Below are 19,690 nucleotides of genomic sequence, written 5' to 3'. Positions count from 1 at the left end.
TCTTACTGACAGTTAAGAAATAAAACAGGCTACATTACTACATACCTTTATTTTAAATATTATTTAGCATCTTCAACTAGTCCTTCTAAAAAAAAGTGCATTTGCAATACAGAGTGATGAAAACACTGTTCTCACAATTTTGAAATGAAACTAACTTTAATCTGGTTCATCTATTTGATGAAAGCTTCTATTCCAGCTAATTTCAATGAGAGCAAACGCATTAAGTTTTACCCATCAAACTGAAACTGCCACACTAGCAGTAGCTGTAACTTCCTAGAACATAAAATTTTTGTTAACTGATGCAATATTACAATATTCTTTGGTACACAGTAAAAGCTTTCACATACTTCTTTGCTGCTTTTTTCAGAAGGTAAATCATCTTCCTTTGTCGTATGCATTTCCTTTTCTTCTGCTTCAGCTTCTGCAGGTAAGTTGTTATCCCCTTTAGGTGATAACTGCAAATGGAATCAATAAGAGTCAAAAACATATGAAAAGGTATTTTAAAGAAAATGTTAAATGAGAACATACTAAGAACCATCAAGCTGCTTTTCACTCTGACTGTGTACATGCTTTCTAACACAGACACTGAAACTACAAAGCAGGGCCACTTTCATATATAGGAAACCACTGTCTCCTTAAGTCCACCTCATGCTTGTGATAACAAAACTATACCACTTCACTATATTACCATTACAAGAATATTCTGAACTGTTCACACCATTCAAGTGAATTCCAGATATGAATAACTCAGTCAAAATAGTGTTTCTTATAATAATGAAATTAATTCAAGATTTACTTGGATCAGTCTTTCTGCACATAAAAACGAGGAAGAATCACAGACCATATTTTACAAAATCTAACCTCTACAAAACAAAAACATCATGTCGTAAAAAGACCACATGCAACGTATTTATCTTATTTCAGGTGATTTACTAGTTACTAAGTCATCTAATCTATGCCTTTCACGCTGTTTCTTCTTTTTCCTTGTTTAAAGTGAAAACTAGTGTTTTAAGATGAGCAGTTAATTTTGCACATAAAGTTTGTAGTTGTTCACTTGTAAATATCAACACTTCCTCACAGACTACATATTATTTGTTTCCAAACTTCAGTTCATCTTAATGACTTGCCCCACCTGTTGCAAAATTATTTTCAATAGCAGCACTAGCTCTTAAAATTTCAAAATTGAACAGAGTAGCTCAGGCAGTAGGATATCATAAAAAATTGAGGATTACTTAAATACATGTAATAACTCCTTAACTGCTGCATGATGTTCTGATGTGGAATACCGGCATCAAAACCACAAAACCACAACATTCCACCCCTTATTCCACATCATCACATCATGCTTAACACACATCTATACATAACCAAAACAGCAATAACATAAGTTACATAGAAACATATATATATATACATACATATACATGTAATTACAGACTGCATTCCCCCAGCATCAACTTGACTTGTGGGACACACTGGACGTCCCCATTTTTATCCATTACCCACCAGGTGCACCCAGGTCCCTGCGCAAAAATGGTTCCACGGAGGGGTTTGCCCTTTCCAGAGGCTGGAAGGACCCACACCGCTTTTCCCAACATGCTCCTTACATGTACCACAGGGACCTTATCTCCCTCTATGGTCTGTAGGGAGCCGGACTGCGTAGGACCCTCTCGGTTGACTGATCCCCTAGTGTTGACCAACCAGGTGGCTTTTGCCAGATGCTTCTCCCAGTGCTTAAGTGTTCCGCCACCCATTGCTCTCAACGTGGTTTTTAACAACCCGTTGTAGCGCTCGATCTTACCAGCAGCTGGTGCATGGTAGGGGATATGGTAAATCCATTCAATGCCATGTTCTTTGGCCCAGATATCCACAAGAGAATTTTTGAAATGAGTCCCATTATCGGAATCAATTCTCTCTGGAGTGCCATGTCGCCATAGGACTTGTTTCTCAAGCCCTAAGATGGTGTTTCGGGTGGTAGCACGGGGTACTGCGTATGTCTCAAGCCACCCAGTGGTCGCCTCCACCATGGTGAGCACGTAACGCTTACCATCGCGAGTTCGTGGCAAGGTGATAGAATCAACCTGCCACGCCTCCCCATATTTATACTTTTCCCACTGCCCTTCCTGCCAGAGAGGTTTCATCCTCTTGGCCTGTTTTATTATGGCACATGTGTCACAGTCATGGATAACCTGTGCAATGGCATCCATAGTTAAGTCCACCCCTCGGTCTCTAGCCCACTTATATGTCACATCCCTTCCTTGATGGCCCGAGGTCTCATGGGCCCACCGAGCTAAAAATAGCTCTCCTTTGTTCTGACAGTCCAAGTCTATCTGAGACACCTCAATTTTGGCAGCTCAATCTACCTGATGGTTATTTTTCTGCTCTTCAGTAGCTCGATTCTTGGACACATGAGCATCTACATGGCGCACCTTTACACCCAACCTTTTTGTTCGGGCAGCAATGTCTTTCCACAGTTCAGCAGCCCAAATAGGTTTACCCTTCCGCTGCCAGTTGTCCTGTTCCCACTGCTGTAACCACCCCCATAAAGCGTTTGCCACCATCCATGAATCAGTGTAAAGATAAAGCACTGGCCACCTCTCCCGTTCAGCCACATCTAAGGCCAGCTGGACAGCCTTTACCTCTGCAAATTGGCTTGACTCTCCTTCTCCTTCAGTGGCCTCTGCAACTCGTCGTGTGGGGCTCCACACAGCAGCCTTCCATCTGCGATGCTTCCCAACGATACAACATGATCCATCTGTGAAGAGGGTGTATCTCTTTTCATTGTCTGGTAGTTCATTATATGGTGGGGCCTCTTTAGCACGTGGTATCTCCTCTGATGGTGATGTTCCAAATTTCTTGCCTTCAGGCCAGTCCATGATCACCTCCAGGATTCCTGGATGGTTGAGGTTCCCCATCCGAGCTCGCTGGGTAATCAGTGCAATCCACTTACTCCAGGTGGCATCAGTAGCATGATGGGTGGAGGGAGCTCTTCCTTTGAATGTCCAGTTCAGCACTGGCAATCAAGGAGCCAGGAGGAGCTGTATTTCAGTACCAATTACTTCAGAGGCAGCTCGAACCCCCTCGTATGCTGCCAAAATCTCCTTCTCAGTTGCAGTGTAACACTCCTCTGAACCCCTGTACGCTCTGCTCCAGAATCCCAGGGGTCGGCCTCGGGTCTCTCCAGGAGCTCTTTGCCACAGACTCCAAATGGGATCTTTCTCCCCAGCAGCAGTGTAGAGGATGTTTTTTACATCCTGTCCCATCCACACTGGCCTCAGGGCCACAGCACGGGCTATCTCCTGCTTAATTTGCTCAAAGGCCTGCTGCTGTTCAGTTTTAAAGTACACTGTGCACCAGTATCCACCAGTGCCTCATACTTTTGTGGTTCTGATGTGCCAGGCCACCTAATCCACACAGTCCAATACACTCTATTATCCGTTTCCCTCCCCTGGCTGAGGGCAGGGCCCCTCTATTGGTTACCTGCAGTGATGGGAGCAATTTCATTGGTGGCTGATCTCTGCTGTAGTTCTCTCACCCGTGCTCGCAGTGCAGGAGTGGGTTTTTTATGCCACTTCCTCATGTCCTCTCTGTTTTCTCGTAAGAAGCTCCACATGGCCACACGTGACATGTTACTGCTGTCATTTGCTCGAGCAGAGAGGTGGTTGCCTTTGGTGGCCGAGACTTTCATCAGTTTCTTCATCAGTTTCATCAGATTCTTTGGGTCATGCTCGTCTTCATCAGGTGTTTCCAATACTGACACAGGTTCATCCCTAATTCATCAGTAATGACAGTTCCTCCAGTATAGTTTTCTGTGTCTTCTTTATCTCACCTACTTCTGCTACTGCTGACATAGCTGCAATGGAAGCACGTGATGGCGGAAACTGTTGTTCAAAGTTTTGGAGCATAATAGTGAATTCATAAACTGTGAGTCTTCTGGCTTGACCCTCGAATCTATGGAACATTGCTACCAGTGTACTTGCGTACCTCTCTGGTGCTGTTTTTGAGAGCTTACGATATACATCAGGTGTACACCTTACTCTATCAGGATCACGGTCCTGGTGTGGATTGTTAGGGACGAAATTGGGATCATACAGCATCTCTACTATGGCTGTTTCTCTCAAAAACTGGATGCCTTTCTCCACGGTGTTCCATCTTTCCACCTTAGGCTCCAGATCATCTTTGTAAGGATATCTATCCTTTACAGCCACTAGTACTCGTTCCCAGAGGGTAGTGACTCCACTCAGACATCTACTAATCCCTCTGTTGACAGCTGGGTCTCGAGCAATGCTTCCCAGTTGGCGGGCTTCGCTTGCCATCTAGGGACACGCTGCTGGCACTGTTGTCCCAACACCGCAGCAACCAGGTGACAACAGATTCATCTGAGTGCCATACAAACTCCTTTCTTGAACCTTGTATTTCAGTCATCTTTAGGGGCCAACGAATAGTGGTAACAGTGACTTCATCATCATCGCTGTCTTCTCCATGTCTCTCACTTTTCTTAGTGGCCTCTTTCTAGGTGGTGGTGGTGGTGCTGAGGAGGGCCCCTCGCCTGGATCTCCCTCTTCTTTCTCTACTTCTTTTTCTTTCTGTTCTAGGCGCGAGGACACCCGTGTCCATTTCTGGCCTTCCACAGGGGCAACCAACACTGATGCCGGTGCTTCCTGTGATTGGTCAGGTCTAAGTTCGAGGTTTTCACTTTTGCTTTGGACCTTGGTTTGGAAACCATTTCTCTCCAGAATATCAATTATAGCTCGATAAACACAAGCCAAACCCCAAACAATCCGTTCCTTCTCATATCGTCTTGAGTCACATGGCTCCTTACCTAAACACTCACTGAATTTCTCAGGATCCCACAGGTGCTCAAGATAAAAATTGCCTAACACCGGGGATCCCCACGCTTCTAATTTCTTTCCTAGTTTTTTCCACCTTCCCTGCCATTCAACACTCTCTGGTTTTGGGGAAAGCTTCCTCCAAAGGATGTAAATTACTGTTGCCAAGAGTGCATTCAGAAAATCAAATAACACAGTTGCCAGGGTGGTATCCTGAATATGGGTAAAGACCTGAAAAGAGTAACTGGAAACCAATCCAAATGCCGTATAATCGGTCACATTAGACAGGGTGTTTAGGCAGGAGGCAGGTAACCCCATCAGCACACTAAAGTAGCTGTATGCACATATGATGCCGGTGCTGAACATGAGGAGCTTAAAAAGACGCCAGCATGCTCTAAGGTACATGAAAACCCTTAGACCACTTAGCACCAGATTTACAATGGAGTACCAATACCGCATTGCCCGCGTTCTCCACCAATAACTGTCATGGTGTTATCCGTGACAGTGACTCAAGGGAAACTGAGAAGGGAGAGAGGAGAGAAAAAAGAAAAACAACTGCATCAGTGGTCACGTGGCCGCCCGAGCAGAGCCACGTGCTCCGGAGGGGGAAACAGCGGGAAGAGATGGGTCTACAAAAAAACAACAGCACGATCTGAGAAGGAATGGTAACTTTACTAAGTATAATAAAATTGAACAATTGAGAGAGAGATAACATTTCCAAACCAAAAGCTGTGAGCTTATGTTAAGGAGAAAACTGCATGGGAAGCACACGTGCTGAACCTCCATGGCAGCCGAGAGGAACGTTCCCAGGCAGAGCACCTCCCCTCTGCTGCTCCCAACAGCATTAACTCCTTAACTGCTTGCATGATGCTCTGATGTGGAATACCGGCATCAAAACCACAAAAACACAACAGTTGCCAAGCCACTATCCATCAGATTTGAAAGGTCATGGCAGTCCAGTGAAGCTCCTACTCACTGGAAAAGGGGAAACATAACCCCATTTTCAAAAAGAGAAAAAAAAATCATCCAAGGAACCACATACAGGTCAGTCTTGCTTCTGTGCCTGGCAGTACCATTGAACATATCCTCCTGAAAGCCCTACTAAGGCACTAAGGAAAATAAAGATGAGGTGATTGGCGGTAACCAATATGTCTTCACCAAGGGCATGTCATGCCTGATAAAGCCGGTTGCCTTTTATGATGGAGTTGCAGCATCAGTGGATGAAAGAGCAACTGATGTCATTTATCTGGACTTGTGCAAAGCATGTGACAGTCCCACATGACATCCTAGTCAACAAACTGGAAAAAAAAATCCACTTGATGGCTGGATCACTCCCTGGATTACAGAATTGGCTGGACAGTCACACTCAAGAGTTGCAGTCAACATCTCAATGTCCAAGTGGAGACAGGTGATGAATGATCTTCCCCAGGGACTGGTGCCCGGACTGGCACCATTTAGCATCTTTGTAGGCAACACAGACAGGGGGATTGAGTGCACCCTCAGCAAGTTTGCAGACAACATGAAGCTGAGTAGTGCAGTTGACATACTAGAGGGAAGGGATGCCTTCCAGAGGGATCTGGACAGGCTTGAAAAGTGGGTCCATGCCAACCAACCTCACAGAGTTAACTAGGCCAAGTGCAACATCTTGCACCTGAGTCAGGGTAGTCTCAAGATAAGTTCTTGAGAGCAGCCCTGAGCAGAAGAATTAGTGGGTGTCAGTTGATGACTCAACACAAGCCAGCAATCTGTGCTTGCAGCCCAGAAGACCAACCTTATCCTGGGTTGCATCAAGAGAACCATGTTAAGCAGGTTGAAGGAGGTAATTCTGTTCCTCCTCTCTGCTCTCATGACACCCTACCTGAAGTAGTGAGTCCAGCTCTGGGGTCCCCCAGCACAAGGACATGGAGCTGTTGGAGCAGGTCCAGAGGAGGGTCACAAAGATCATCAGAGGGCTAGAATTCCTCCCCTGTGAGGAGGGGCTGAGAGAGCTGGAGCTCTTCAGCCTGGAGAAGAGAAGAAGCCTTCCAGTACCTGAAGGGGACCCACAAGAAAGCTGCGGAGGGACTTCTTATTAGGGCACGTAGTGACAGGATGATGGCAAAGTTTCAAACTGGAAGAGGGTAGATTTACACTAGGTATCAGGAAGCAGTTCTTTACTGTGAAGGTGGTGAGACGTTGGAACAGGTTGTCCATAGAGGTTGTGGATGCCCCCTTCCTGGTAGCATTCAAGTCCAGGCTGGATGGGGCTCTGAGCAACCTGGTCTAGTGGAAGATGTCCCTGCATATAGCAGGGGGGGTGGAACTAGGTGATCTCAAAAGGTCCCTTCCAACCCAAACCATTCTATGAAATTACAAACACTCAAAGCAACAAGAAACTGGGAGAAACAACTCAAATATATCCAGTCTCCATCCAGACACAATCATAAAATCATAGATAACTCTGGGTATTACATTTTGGTATAGCAACAGCGTAATAATTTTATAATATAATAAATAAATTTTTTTTTAGTATTTTATTTACTAAACTCAAGTCTTTTTCCCCTTTTTGGAAAACAAGCTTACAGCCCCTAGATATCAATCATCCACAAGGGATTCAATATGCATTATTAAGTACATTGGCAATTTTTCTGTTTCGAAAGTGATTCAATACTAAAGGACAATTGCCTACACCAGCAGAAAAACTACACTAAAACTTGGCAAATAATCAAAAGGAAAACTATTACAATACAGCAAGTCTGTTCAAAAGAGACAATTAAAAGCACTGGTTGCCCTGTAGTGTAGCAATTCCCAGAAGCAAGCTAGAAATAAATGAGATGCCATAAACTTATCAGTTTCATCTGCTTAACAGCTTTTTCATTTCAGGATTCTGGCCTAAATAAACTAAGAAGAGATGACAAATGACTTTTCTGTACCATACAGACATAAGCTACACAAAATATTCAACAGCTGAAAGTAAAGTTATGTGATGCAGTTTTATCGTGTGGTATTATCATTAAATGCATGGCAAACTAAGAAGATTCCTCTTAAAACATGGACTACGTACAGCAGCAGTAAGCTAAATTAAGATTTCAGGCAGAAAGGCATTTTACTTAGTATGACTATAGTATACTTAAGAACACAATCTAATTTCAGGTTTTAATTTTACACATCAACTAAGTTAAACATTGTCAGCATAAACTGATTATCTCAGAAGACACTTCTTTGATCCAGCATTCAATTGATGCAGCTTATCTTTTGTACCTATTTATACTATTATCTCGTACATCCACTCACATCACTGTGTGTATTAATTCAAGCTGACTGTTACAATTATTCAGGCAAATATACTGAAAACCCCTTTAGCCTAGACCAACTCCAATGCTCTTCTAGTCTTTAGAAGTAACAGAAGAGGCAGCTGCACTAGACTATGGTATTAAACAGTTTCAACGAAAAGAAGGTGAAGATAAACCTTGGAGACAATTTTGAATCTCACATGTGTAAGAAATACTCCACATAATTTAAGTGTATTCTGACCACAAAATATTGATCAGAGAAGAAACTAATTTTGAAAAGCATGCAAAATGCCTGCAAGGGATACTGGATGATAAAAATGCTAATACACTGAAGCAAATAAACAAAAGAAGGCAATACAGCTAAGGGACTAAAGCTATATACTTTTATTAAGATCTAGCAATACAATATCTACTTGATAGACTTCTAGTAAAACAAAACATGAATTCAGTAACTTACCTTGGGGATAGCAGGCTTTCTCCTCTTGGCTCCTGATTTTTCTTCACTTCCCTCCACAGTCTCTTGACCGCTTTCCTGAACAGTTTCCTTGATTGATGTGTTAACAGCTGGATGGGACTTCAGTAGAGAAATCACAATTGAAATGTAAATCCTTTACTGGACTACAGAATAAGTAAAGTGAGAGATGCCCTATCACCTGTAAGTTACTAAAAAAAACATCACCATAAGGAACCACTTACTAGAACTACAGGAATATGCCATTTTTTTCATTTCCTTCATGTTTCAGTTTAGGCTGTACTTTCATGAAACACATTCAAGTTCTGATGCAATAAGGATAAAAACTACCGCAAAGTAAGATTTTTCTCATGCAGAATTAAGAAAGGTTTCAGTTAAATTAGACTACCAAGACTCCTGTCAATGAATGTTTTTTATATGAGCTATCAATGTAAAGTGAAGAAGAACTAGCTACTTGCTCCTGAAGAAAGGAGCAAAGAAAATTTAACAAAGGCTAAAGAATGAAAGTCAAAGACAGAAATAAATGAGCTGAAGTCAAAATTACTCTTTTTCTTTCTATTACTTTATGGGTAGCATTTGCACTCCTAAATATCCTTCAAACAAAGCTGGCAGAACTCCCCTGACTCTTTATAAATCCTCCCGAGGATGTGGTTTTGGACTTCAGCCCAAGCCACAAGCTCCTTCCTACCCTCCACTTCCATTACTAGCAGTTACAAGCAACATCTGCTATGTATAAATACTGCTTTCAGAACATTCCAGCTCGCTCTGGCTGTTAAACTGAAAATGCAGCTCTGAGGAAGAACTTAAGAAAAGATATACCCAAAAAGAGATAAAGAAAAAAATATAAATAAATCTCACCCTATGACTAGCTGACAAGTCTGGCACTTTTAACACTGTCTGGCATCCAAAATAAAAGCTCAGTTTTGCCAATATGTCCATGTGACTACCTCCCCCCTAATCTTATGTTCTCAGAGGCATGACACAATTCCCTACTCACACTCCATTTACAGACTGACAATGGAACTGTCTCCCCCACTACTGTCCAGCAACTGTCCTTCACTTAGTTCTAAGAATATTTTGAGTTTTCTTAGGCCAAATAGTGATGTGTACATCACACACATCGACATAGGGAATTCTTCAGGTACATTCATCTCAGAGAACGTAGCTAAGAAATGCACGTTTACTCAACTACCTCAACATATTAGTAGGCATTAATATATTGCCCTACTTTAAAATATTTCAGAGAAGTCTTCATTTAACAGTTTACTTGAGTAACCCTCCAAATCTTCAGTCACCTTGTCTTCACTTTCAAGATCACTTGCTTACTACACTGATCTCTCACACTATCTTGGACACAAGGGGCAGGTAGATTTCTAGGTCTGGGCCCTACCCAAGTGGCTGGAGAGCCCTGAGGGGCTGTCCTCAGCCTGTCAGCTCTGCACAACACCACAGGGCCCAGGGCACCGCTGGACTCAAGGCTTAGGGAGGGACGTGACTGTCCCAGGTTGGAGAGAAACCAATGCTAAGGTCAGAGTCCAAGCAGGGCAAGAGAGATAAAACAGGAGGGATTACCTGATCACAGACCTGATGCCTGTGCAGGGCATTAGGGATGCCAGTGAAGAAGTAAGGCCAGAGCAGGAGACATACTGAGGGAAAAAAAAAGAGGCACAACAGGTGTGCTCCCAGCCAGGCCTGAGCCCAAAGAGGCTGTGAGAACTGAGGCAAAAAGGGGACCACAGTTCTGGAGGAGCCCACCCATAGAAGAAAAAAGTGAAAAGGATCAGCAGAAGTAAACACACCTCTGCTGCCTCATCTCAGGGACTGACTATAATATATGCCAAGTGAACCAGAGAACAGAAAAAGGGAAGCAGCAACACAGATGGAAGCTGATGTATTCTTCACATATTTAATTTCTCCTTGCGCACATCACTAACAAAAAAACCCTTGTGTTAATCAGCTAAATTTTTCCAAAATTCCCTGACTTGAGACAGTTTTGTTGCTCATGGCTTTAAAAGCTCTTTTTAGCTTTTAAGCCTCATTCTACCAACCTGCTTCCCTTAAATCTTATACAAACGATACAAATAGTTACATCTAATACTCAAACTATTTCCTTCCCAGACTAAAATGTCTAGAGCCACTACTCCCAGAAGGCTTTTAGTTACTAACTGTGACTCTGATTACTTTTTTTTATTAGGTAGATGAGCATCCTCTTATAAGGAGAAAGAACTTGTATGTACTCATTTCCCCAGCTCAGAAAATTATTGATACTAAGGCAACTCCCTCACCAGCTGGAGTGCTGCAGCATAGTCCAAACACCAAAGCAACTGACAAGAACATAAAACAAAAGAAGGCACCTCTGAAACCTCAGATTTCTGAGTTGTATGTTGCTTTGCCGAGTATCAAAAAATAAAGGTCATTGGAACACATAACATGAAAACAAGAAAAATTGAAACAAAAAAAACCCCACAAATATCACTAGTTGCGTGTGAATAAAGTCAGATATTTTTCCATTTAATCTGTGGCTCTTTGGGGTAACAGTGATGTAATATTCCATTCAGAAAATTAATTCAATAGTGGGTTTTTTTCCCCATGAAAAAACATCTCTGGGGAGTCACGACTGATTGATTAGGAAGCACCAAATATTGACAAAGAACTCTCAAGTAGGTTCTCACAGGTGGTTTTATGTCAGATTAAGTAACCCTTATTGGGTTCTGCATTCCAATTTCTTTGGCAGTACGCAGCTGCCGCTTGCAGATATTCTTTTCAGCACCATCAAGAAGTGCCTGCAAGTAGAAGATGAGATCACTGAATCCTAAGGTCTTGATCTGCTCCAAGTAAAGCTTGCTTTTAAGAATCATAGCACAGGATACAAAGGGAAGGCTACGAAAACAGAGTGCTTTCTGAAGTTGTGGGCAAATTTTCACCTTAACTACCACATGACTTCATTAACTCTGTAAAATTGAATATATAAGTGGACTAGTCGCTACTGTGGCTTTGCAATCCATCTACTTTACAATTAAGACACCTCTCAGTAAGGTTTATTTTTCCAGTAATTTTAAGGTTCACTTATAGAACCAGAATTTAAATATTGCTTGCAGAATTAATTTGTTGTTTTAAAATAAAGAAACAGTAGGTGAAAATGTTAAAAAAAAACAAAAAACAATCAAGCAGCTCTGGAGAGATCCCTCCCACAACACACAGGGCTTATTAAAGAGCTACCACTGAAGCTGGTTTGAAGTACTGAAGTATTCAAATCATGCTGAAAATTTAGAAAGAATACCTCCACAGAAGAGTCGCTAGACTAAGAAATCAGTATGTATATACCCACTGGCAACATGCTCTGTCTGCCTCCAATTGGAGAAGTACATAGAAGTGTCTAAGATGTTATGAAATCAAGTACAGTTTACTTGAAATTACCAATCGCACTAATCCCTGATTAGAAAAAAAATACACTGGAAGATCTTGCTGTTTTTTTTGTTTTGTTCAGGTTATCAGTCAGTTTTAACAACAAAAACATACAACTCAGTTGTGGTTCACAACTCCCTCAACCACTCAGGCAGTATGTCTATTATCACAAAGTAAAGAGAGCAAACCGTACACTGACTCATTTCAGTAGCACACACACAAAAAACCCATCCTTTACTAATACATTCCTTCTCATTGGGATCAGGAAACTAGCATCTTCTCACACCCAGAAGCAGAGAACAGGTAAATTCAGAGTACCTCCTCTTTTCTGCTGACTCTACCTAAGAAGCTTATTAACTCTTCATCCATCTTAGTAAAGTAGTAAAGAGACAGTAATCTGGGACATGTTATGGAGGAGGGATTAAATAGTAAAGAAATGGCAATCTGGCACGTCATATAGGAGCAGCAAATAAAGACATCTATCCTCTTTATTGCCACTGCAGGACTGCCTAGAGGCCCCACCACGTGATCAGCACCCACTGTATATAGAAAAAGTCAACAGAATGTTCAGAGAAGGAAGACCAACACAAAATTATTAATAAGGGATTTTTTTTTCCCCTTTTAAAAGGAATTCTGGGTCTTCTTATGGGTAGAATTAAATTCCAGTTGAAACTTTGGACATTTACCAAAAGGGCTTGAAACAGGGAGTTACTGACAAAAATTTAATCAACGAAGTCATGTGACTTTTTAAAGGGTTAAAGGCAAGTGTCACATTATTTCCAGCTACTACAAGGACAAGACAGTACGCTATGAAAGCATGTAGTTAAATCTTATAAAGGTGTTTTTGGAGATAAGTACTTGGATTTAAGATTACAGTAAGAACTAAAGTGACTGAGATCACATAAAATCACCATGTTTCAAACATTACTTAAAACTCAGTCTTCACAATGACTGAAGTGCATTTCAAACATACTTTCAACAGTGATAGACACATTCTGAAACAGACAAAATGATACATCATGAGCTTACCATATGAACAGAAACCCCTATTTATACAAAAAAAATCTCTTATTAGAAGGTCTTTATTAGAGACCAATTTAAAAAATAAAATAAACCTACGAGTGACAGTAGTAATTCATTATCCTACAGCAAAGAACATCGTTTTTTCTTTCCCCTCAATAGTACAGTAACAGCTGCAGACTGCATAACTTACCGGTTGATGAGAGAACTTCACTTTCGGATTGTTGTCAATTTCCCACAACCCTTCATTAAAACCCTTTCTTTTGTTTGGTTTTCCATATTTATCTTTATTTTCAGAGTACGGGAATATGTCCTTTGGTCCCAAAAATGCCCTTCAAAAGACACAGAAAAAGTTACCATGAAAAAAAAGTCATGTTTTAAATAGTCTTTTCAAAGGAAAAATATGAATCAAAAATTAAAGAAATGCAACTTAACGGAACAACAAAAAATCTGCTACATATTCATCTTAAGTTTTCTCAACTTCTGCCATCAACAGCCCAAGTTCATCATTAGTGGCACCGTAGTGGCCTCTTTCCTTCCTGAAGAGTGAAGCATCCAGGCAAGAAGCAGCCAATGCTGCATTTTAAGATGGTTGGTAGCTGTTAAGACACCCAACTACTGTGAGGCAAAGCAACTAAAAAACAAGTAACTCACAAAGAAACAGGAAGAGTACATGCTTCTGTAGAGAAACAAGATTAATATTTAAGATTAAGAATCTTTAAATTCTGGCAATATAAAGCAAGAGAGCAAATAAAAGCAAAAGAAACAGTTACAATCTAATGAAGAAAGTCTCCTGAAGGTAAATTAAAGGCAATGTAGTTAAAAGACCAAACTGAAAAAGAATCGTGAAGTGTATCAGACATGAAAAAAGCAACATGTCAATGAACCAACTGCCCACAGCTGACCGCACTTGTCTGCTCAAGCCTTGGAGAATGCAATGTTAATTCAGCATTAATTCAGTAGTTTTTCAGTGTGCAAAGAAACATTACTTTATTTAGAGAATTTAATAAAAACTTTAAACTGTTTCTTATTCTAAGACTCCTCCCTTCTTGATGAAGTAAATACTGAGTTTTTTTTACTTAGTCTCCCAGTATAGTTCTGTAGACTGCCTATGTATCTTTGTCACATTAAGAGGCAAAACCACTGAACAACACCATCCCTATTCTAGAACGGTGTAACTAAAGCTATTAGCCTAGCTCTTCTCATATGTCAAAGTCACCATATCCACGCTACTTTTCTGTCTAAGGGTAACAATTACTGAGGACAAATATTCTGGTTTATGCTGAAGAACAAAGCTTATATAGCTCCTGCTTACTCTCAAGACGTTCAAGTCAGGATTTCATTGCATCAGTTCATATGCTGTTAAAACAAATATGACACTTCAGTGATTCAATCTTAGCTTTGCTATGCACCTAGATGCAGCTCTGTCTGACATAAGACAACTATCTGAAAAGTAACAGATACTTGCTTTCTAAAGAAGTTCCTCATGGGAGACGATACAGATGCTACTGAACTCCATTCTCCTACTTTCTTCATCATCTTTCAGAAGGGCTACTTTAGAGAGACACCCTACTAAGCTATAAGAGAACACCATTTTATCTAGAAAGATTAAGCACCTCCTACTCCAGGAGCCCAGCACTAAGGCATAAAAAGCATTTAGTACACCTGTGTGACAGTCTAGATTGCAAACCACACAACCCTTTGCAAGAAGAGATGGTCAAAGAGGATTCAGCCAGCCCAGGAAGGAAACGTTCTGTAAAAGTCCTCATATCTGGACCAAAAGACTGGGGAGGGAAACAAGGAAACTGGGAAAACAGCAAGAATTGCCTCCCTTCTCCTCTATTTGCTGAGCCGTGTTTTTCCAAGGTCTGCATGGCTCTACCCATACTCCTCAAGATCCAAAAAAGTATTACCATGAAAGGGTAATGTAACATACAAGGTTGATGTATTTAAGCCCCTGTGCAACAAAAAAGAGCAAGAAAACTTAATGAAAAGAGATGTTTTCTATAACATACAGGCTCTAGAAACTACAGTTCCACATGACCTTCTACTTTTTTATGGCACAAGTTTTGCAACAGCATGATCTACTGGCACAAATAAAGCATTCATTCAAACAACATCTACTTTTTAACACACTTTTTAAAAAGAGTAGTGCTGCCACATTAAAACAGTATGGAAATAAAACCAACACCCAAATCCTCAAAGCCTATTTCAAGCATATACCTGTTCACTGCACTCAAACACCAAAAGATTTAGTTGCTTTTAGACACACCTTCAGGAAAAGTCAACAGGACCAATAAGCTACTAGTTTACGCTTGCTCCTAGTAAACTACAGAACCGAATTCATATTATTCACTGATTGCAAGGAATAATTACTCTCAAGTCAGACTTGTTTTAAACTTTTTCCCCTGTATTTATTTTTGTACGCAGCTAGAATCCACAGAACACACAAGGCCTTTCTACACAATTAAACTAGTTACCTGGGTTTTCAAATACTCACCATTACTTAGGAGTATTATTTTATTATATAGTACAGAATAACAATACTCTGAAGGTACAGAGCATCTTTTTACAACTCTTCCTCCTTCACATTCATTCAATCTAGGTCCTTCAACTTAGAAAGAACTATTATATATTCAACATCAATCCAGAACAATACCCATCATCAAGGAAGATAAACCTATACAATATTGTATTTTTAACTGCCAAAGCATCTTGGAAAAAGAATTAAGAAAAAAGATAAACTACTCTATTGCTTAAATTTATCATTAAAATAAGTGTCTCACTAAGCAAAGGGACAGTATTGAAACCTTGCAACCGCAAATGAGATTTCCACACACGCCTCTTCAACAGGGCAGAACCGCAACAGAATTTAGCAGTGGAATGCAGTCCCCTCAAAACAAATGTGTGACTGCAAAATTCTAGTATTGTTGCACCCAACAGTAGATAATTCCACTCTACACTGCACTGGTGCTGCCCCAGTTTGAATGCCATGTGCAGTTTTGAGCACCACAGTACAGAAATGGCATTATAATGAGGTGTCCAAAGGAGAGCTAAGTAGATAACAAAAGGTCTAGAGAGGAAGACGTATGAGGAGCTGCTGAAGTCTCTTCATTTGTTCAGCCCAGAGGAGGCCACATGGCAGCCTACAGCTCCTCATAAGAGGAACAGATGAGCAGGTGCTTATCTTTTCTGACTATCAGCAAAAGAACATGAAGGAACAGAATTAAGCTGTAACAGAAAAGGGTCAGGTTGATATTAGTAAAAGATACTTCACCAGAGAGTGATTAAGCACAGGTACAGGCTCCTCAGGGAAGTGGTCATGGTATCAAGCTGCCAGAATTCAAGAAGCATCTGGACTACACTCAGAGATATGGTCTGAGTTTTGGGTGCTCCTGTATGGGGCCAGGAGTTGGAATCGACGACCCTTGTGAGTCCCTTCCAACTCAGGATATTCTATGATACATTCTCATTTTTCCTCAATATCTTATAAACCAATATGACCCCAAACATCTATCGGGAAAAATAACTGAAAACAAATGCAAACTACCTTGCTTATTATTCCACTTTCTTTCAAAACAGATTTTTGAAAGCTTTTGAGTATATACAGAACTACCATTAAATTTCATTAATGAAAAAAGAAAAACTTAAGACATGTCACTTCAGGTAGGATTTGTTCCTCTACTGAGAAGGAAAAAGTACAGATGTAGTTATAGTCCACCATTCCCCTGAGGAGCTTAAATGAACATGAAATTAACACGTTATCAAAAGAGAAATTTAGGAGATGCTACACTGTAGTTCTTACAATACACAGTGTTCATCTAAGTCTTTAAGTTGCTGTTGAACAAAACATGAACCAATGAAAGAAAGAAAGAAAGAAACACGGCCCTTAAGTATGAAGGACTTACGTCTCATGGGTGCCAAAGAAGAAAATAGGCATTTTATTTGTTGGAGGTTTTACTGCTCCATCAGGAACTTCATCCACCTAAGGAAAAGACAAGCTACAGTTAAACTCAATCAAGAGTTACTAACAGTCTAAAAGGAAACTCTAAGTTTAAAAAAAAAAAAAGTAGGTCTTGAGAACAGTATGTTAATAGTAAGAAGCAACAACACTTTTCATGTGATAGCAACACATCCCATATATATATATATGGGATGTGTTGCTGTTATATATATTGTTTAAGTTTCTGTAAAGAGCAATGCGATGAGCTCGCTACAGGTAAAAGCAGCAATCTATCCAAAAAGCAATCTCTCCTTCAGCAGAAGGCACAGTAACATTGCTTACCTTTACACTATGCTGCTAACTCATCCAAGGAAATAGCTGCAAGTTCTTAACCAAGCATCTTAGCTAAAGGTTTCATAATTAGCCCCATTCACACGCCCATGACCATCAGGATGCCCCGGAGCAGCCACAGGACTTGCCATGGCACCCCCGAGGGAGCGGCGAGGACAGGAGAAAGGATCGGGCAACTCTGCACTTACACTCAGTTTCTTTTACAGGAAAAGCTACGGAAATACACGACTCCTGCACTAAAGAGCAACCCTGCCATAACTTGGTAGTCTCCTTCGGTAGAACAAAACAAAACAAAACGCCGTTATCTGAGAACAGTAGTTCCGTATAATTAGGTCCTCTCACAGCTCCAGTGTTTGCTAAGCGACGATACCCATCGCAGAGGAGCCCGGGGCCTGCAGCGCGAGCGCACTCAGCTCACCCCGGGACAGCGCACAGGCGGCGAAGCTCCATGCATGTGCCCAAGAGCACTGCGCGAGGACGGGGACGGCAGGGCGAGGAGGAAGGCGAGAGATGAGGGGGGGGGGGGGGGGGGGGGGTGAAGGGACTTACCCTGGCCGGCCAATGCGGATAACCTTTCATCTTGGCAAAGATGAGGTCCCCGGGTTTGAAATCTCGGCTCATGTTTTCTCAGCGCCGTGCAGGCCGCCTGTTGCCGCGCCGCGAGCAGGGACCGGGCCGCGGTGAGGGCGCTCCAGCCGAGGCCCCGCTGTCGACACAGACACACCGCGGGGGGAGGCGGGGGGGAGGGGGAGGGCGGATGCGGAGGGCGGGAAACGGCTCCGCGCTCGCGGGGCCCCCGCGCCGAGCACAACGGCCGCAAACGCCGCACCGCCGCCACAGGCGTTCACGCCGCGCGGGCCACGCGCAGCTGCAGTCCCCGCCCTCACGACTCCCGCCTTACGGCCGCACCGCCTGACCCCGGCGAAGGCCGGGATCTGCCGCTCGGCCGCTTCGCTCCCACCCTCCCCGCAGCCCACCTCCGCCTGCAGCCGGCGCCGCCGCGCTCCTCTTCCTCCCGCCCGGCGCGGCGGTACCACCTACACGGCGCAAAAAGGGGCGGCCGCCGCGCGGCCCGGCCGGGGGACGGCTGCTGGGCTCCTGACGTCCGCCCGCCCGAGAGGCGGCGGGGACAAGCCGCTGGGAGATCGCCGTCTGCCCGCACCCGATAGAGGAGGCTTGGCAGGCTTCCTGCGCTCTGTTCCCCCTCAGAGCCGCGAGTGGCTCGTTCCTGCGCTCGTTGGGGGAGGGGCCGGCGCGGCCGGGCGGGGGAGGGGGCGCGGGCCCGCCGGCTTTCTCCGCTACTTAGCGCCAGTTGGCTCGCACAGAGGCTCTGACCAAGCAGTAGTTTCGCCCATTCGCAAGACCGGAGCAGTTAGTTATCTATCTATCTGTCCCTGTCTGAGAAATGGAGCCGTGGTTGTCCCAAATAAGCCTTTTGCGTTTGTCTCTCACCGCGCAAACCCGTTACAGCATGCTGCTTTTTTGCTAGGCCTGTGGCTGTTCGCTGTCCCTCGCGCACCTTCAGCTTCCTCTGCTGGCAGCTCAGCCTCTCCCTGCTGCTCAACCGTCACCACTTGTATTGCTCCTCCTTTCTAGGATATCCCTGTAGATAGATATCGATATCTACCGATCGATATCTATCGATATCTACCACCTTAGAAATCTTATTTCTTGAAATATCTAGGTCTGCTACTTCTGGGTCCTACTTCTGGATCCTGGATGTCTTCTCTGGATGTCTTCTACTGATAAGCTTCGTATTTGCCCTGTTGGGACATTAGGCCAGGTTTTTTGGTCGTTAATGTACCCAACTGTTGTTTCAATGCGTTCCCTCAATAATTGGTTTTCAGTTTCTATGTTAGTATTTGCAGTTTTTAATTTATGTAATGCCATTACTAGAGGCCAAGCTACTGCTGAAGCGGCTAGCCGCCGCTCCTTTGTAATAAGTATATCTTTGTCTAGACCCTGAAAATAATTTGTCAAATAGGCTGGGGAGGGAGAGGCACTCCCTGGAACCCACAGGGGTCCCCATTTCTCAATAACTGTTGCTAATCCTTAATAGAGTGACCCCATAAACCCTGGAATTTGAACAGGGATTGTTTGATCTAGGGGAGTAACATTCTCCCCCCTGCCCCATTTGAACATATTCCAAATGAAAAACATGCTTGACATAAACATGTATTATTATTGCCTGGCTCGCCAAACGTAGGGTAAATAATCCCCAAGAGTGGTACTCAAAAATAGTATAGAAAATTGTATATTTCAGTAGGTCTAAATAGATGGTACACAAATAGTAAGCAAAAGAAGATGGCTCGCCCTTAGGATGATAAAGGCTCACTGTGGACTCCAAGCAGGAGGGATCTCCGAGAAGAGATCATTCCCTGGTGGTGGTCAGCCCTTA

General features: G+C 42.7%; 1 protein-coding gene across 2 annotated transcripts in view; it reads right to left on the bottom strand.

Moving 5' to 3' along the window:
• The window catches only part of PSIP1 (PC4 and SRSF1 interacting protein 1), a 45,968-nt gene extending 27,939 nt beyond the window's left edge, over positions 1 to 18,029 (bottom strand). Inside the window, exons 1-5 of one of the 2 annotated variants that reach the window (XM_065745555.1) lie at positions 17,842 to 18,029; positions 16,907 to 16,983; positions 13,192 to 13,330; positions 8,559 to 8,675; positions 348 to 455 (exon numbers count right to left, since the gene is read on the bottom strand). In XM_065745555.1, coding sequence (XP_065601627.1) covers positions 348 to 455; positions 8,559 to 8,675; positions 13,192 to 13,330; positions 16,907 to 16,983; positions 17,842 to 17,913 — 513 coding nt within the window. In that variant the 5' untranslated portion in view covers positions 17,914 to 18,029. The remainder of the gene's footprint in view (positions 1 to 347; positions 456 to 8,558; positions 8,676 to 13,191; positions 13,331 to 16,906; positions 16,984 to 17,841) is intronic. The other variant, XM_065745554.1, reaches the window with a different exon arrangement.
• Between the last annotated feature and the right edge of the window lie 1,661 nt (positions 18,030 to 19,690).

This window comes from Cyrtonyx montezumae, unplaced genomic scaffold, assembly GCF_038088225.1.
Source record: "Cyrtonyx montezumae isolate F1298 unplaced genomic scaffold, pur_monq_1.0 scaffold_36, whole genome shotgun sequence".
NCBI lineage: Eukaryota > Metazoa > Chordata > Aves > Galliformes > Odontophoridae > Cyrtonyx > Cyrtonyx montezumae.
The sequence above is the reverse complement of the archived record's forward strand: the minus strand, read 5'-3'. Positions and strand labels throughout refer to the sequence as shown.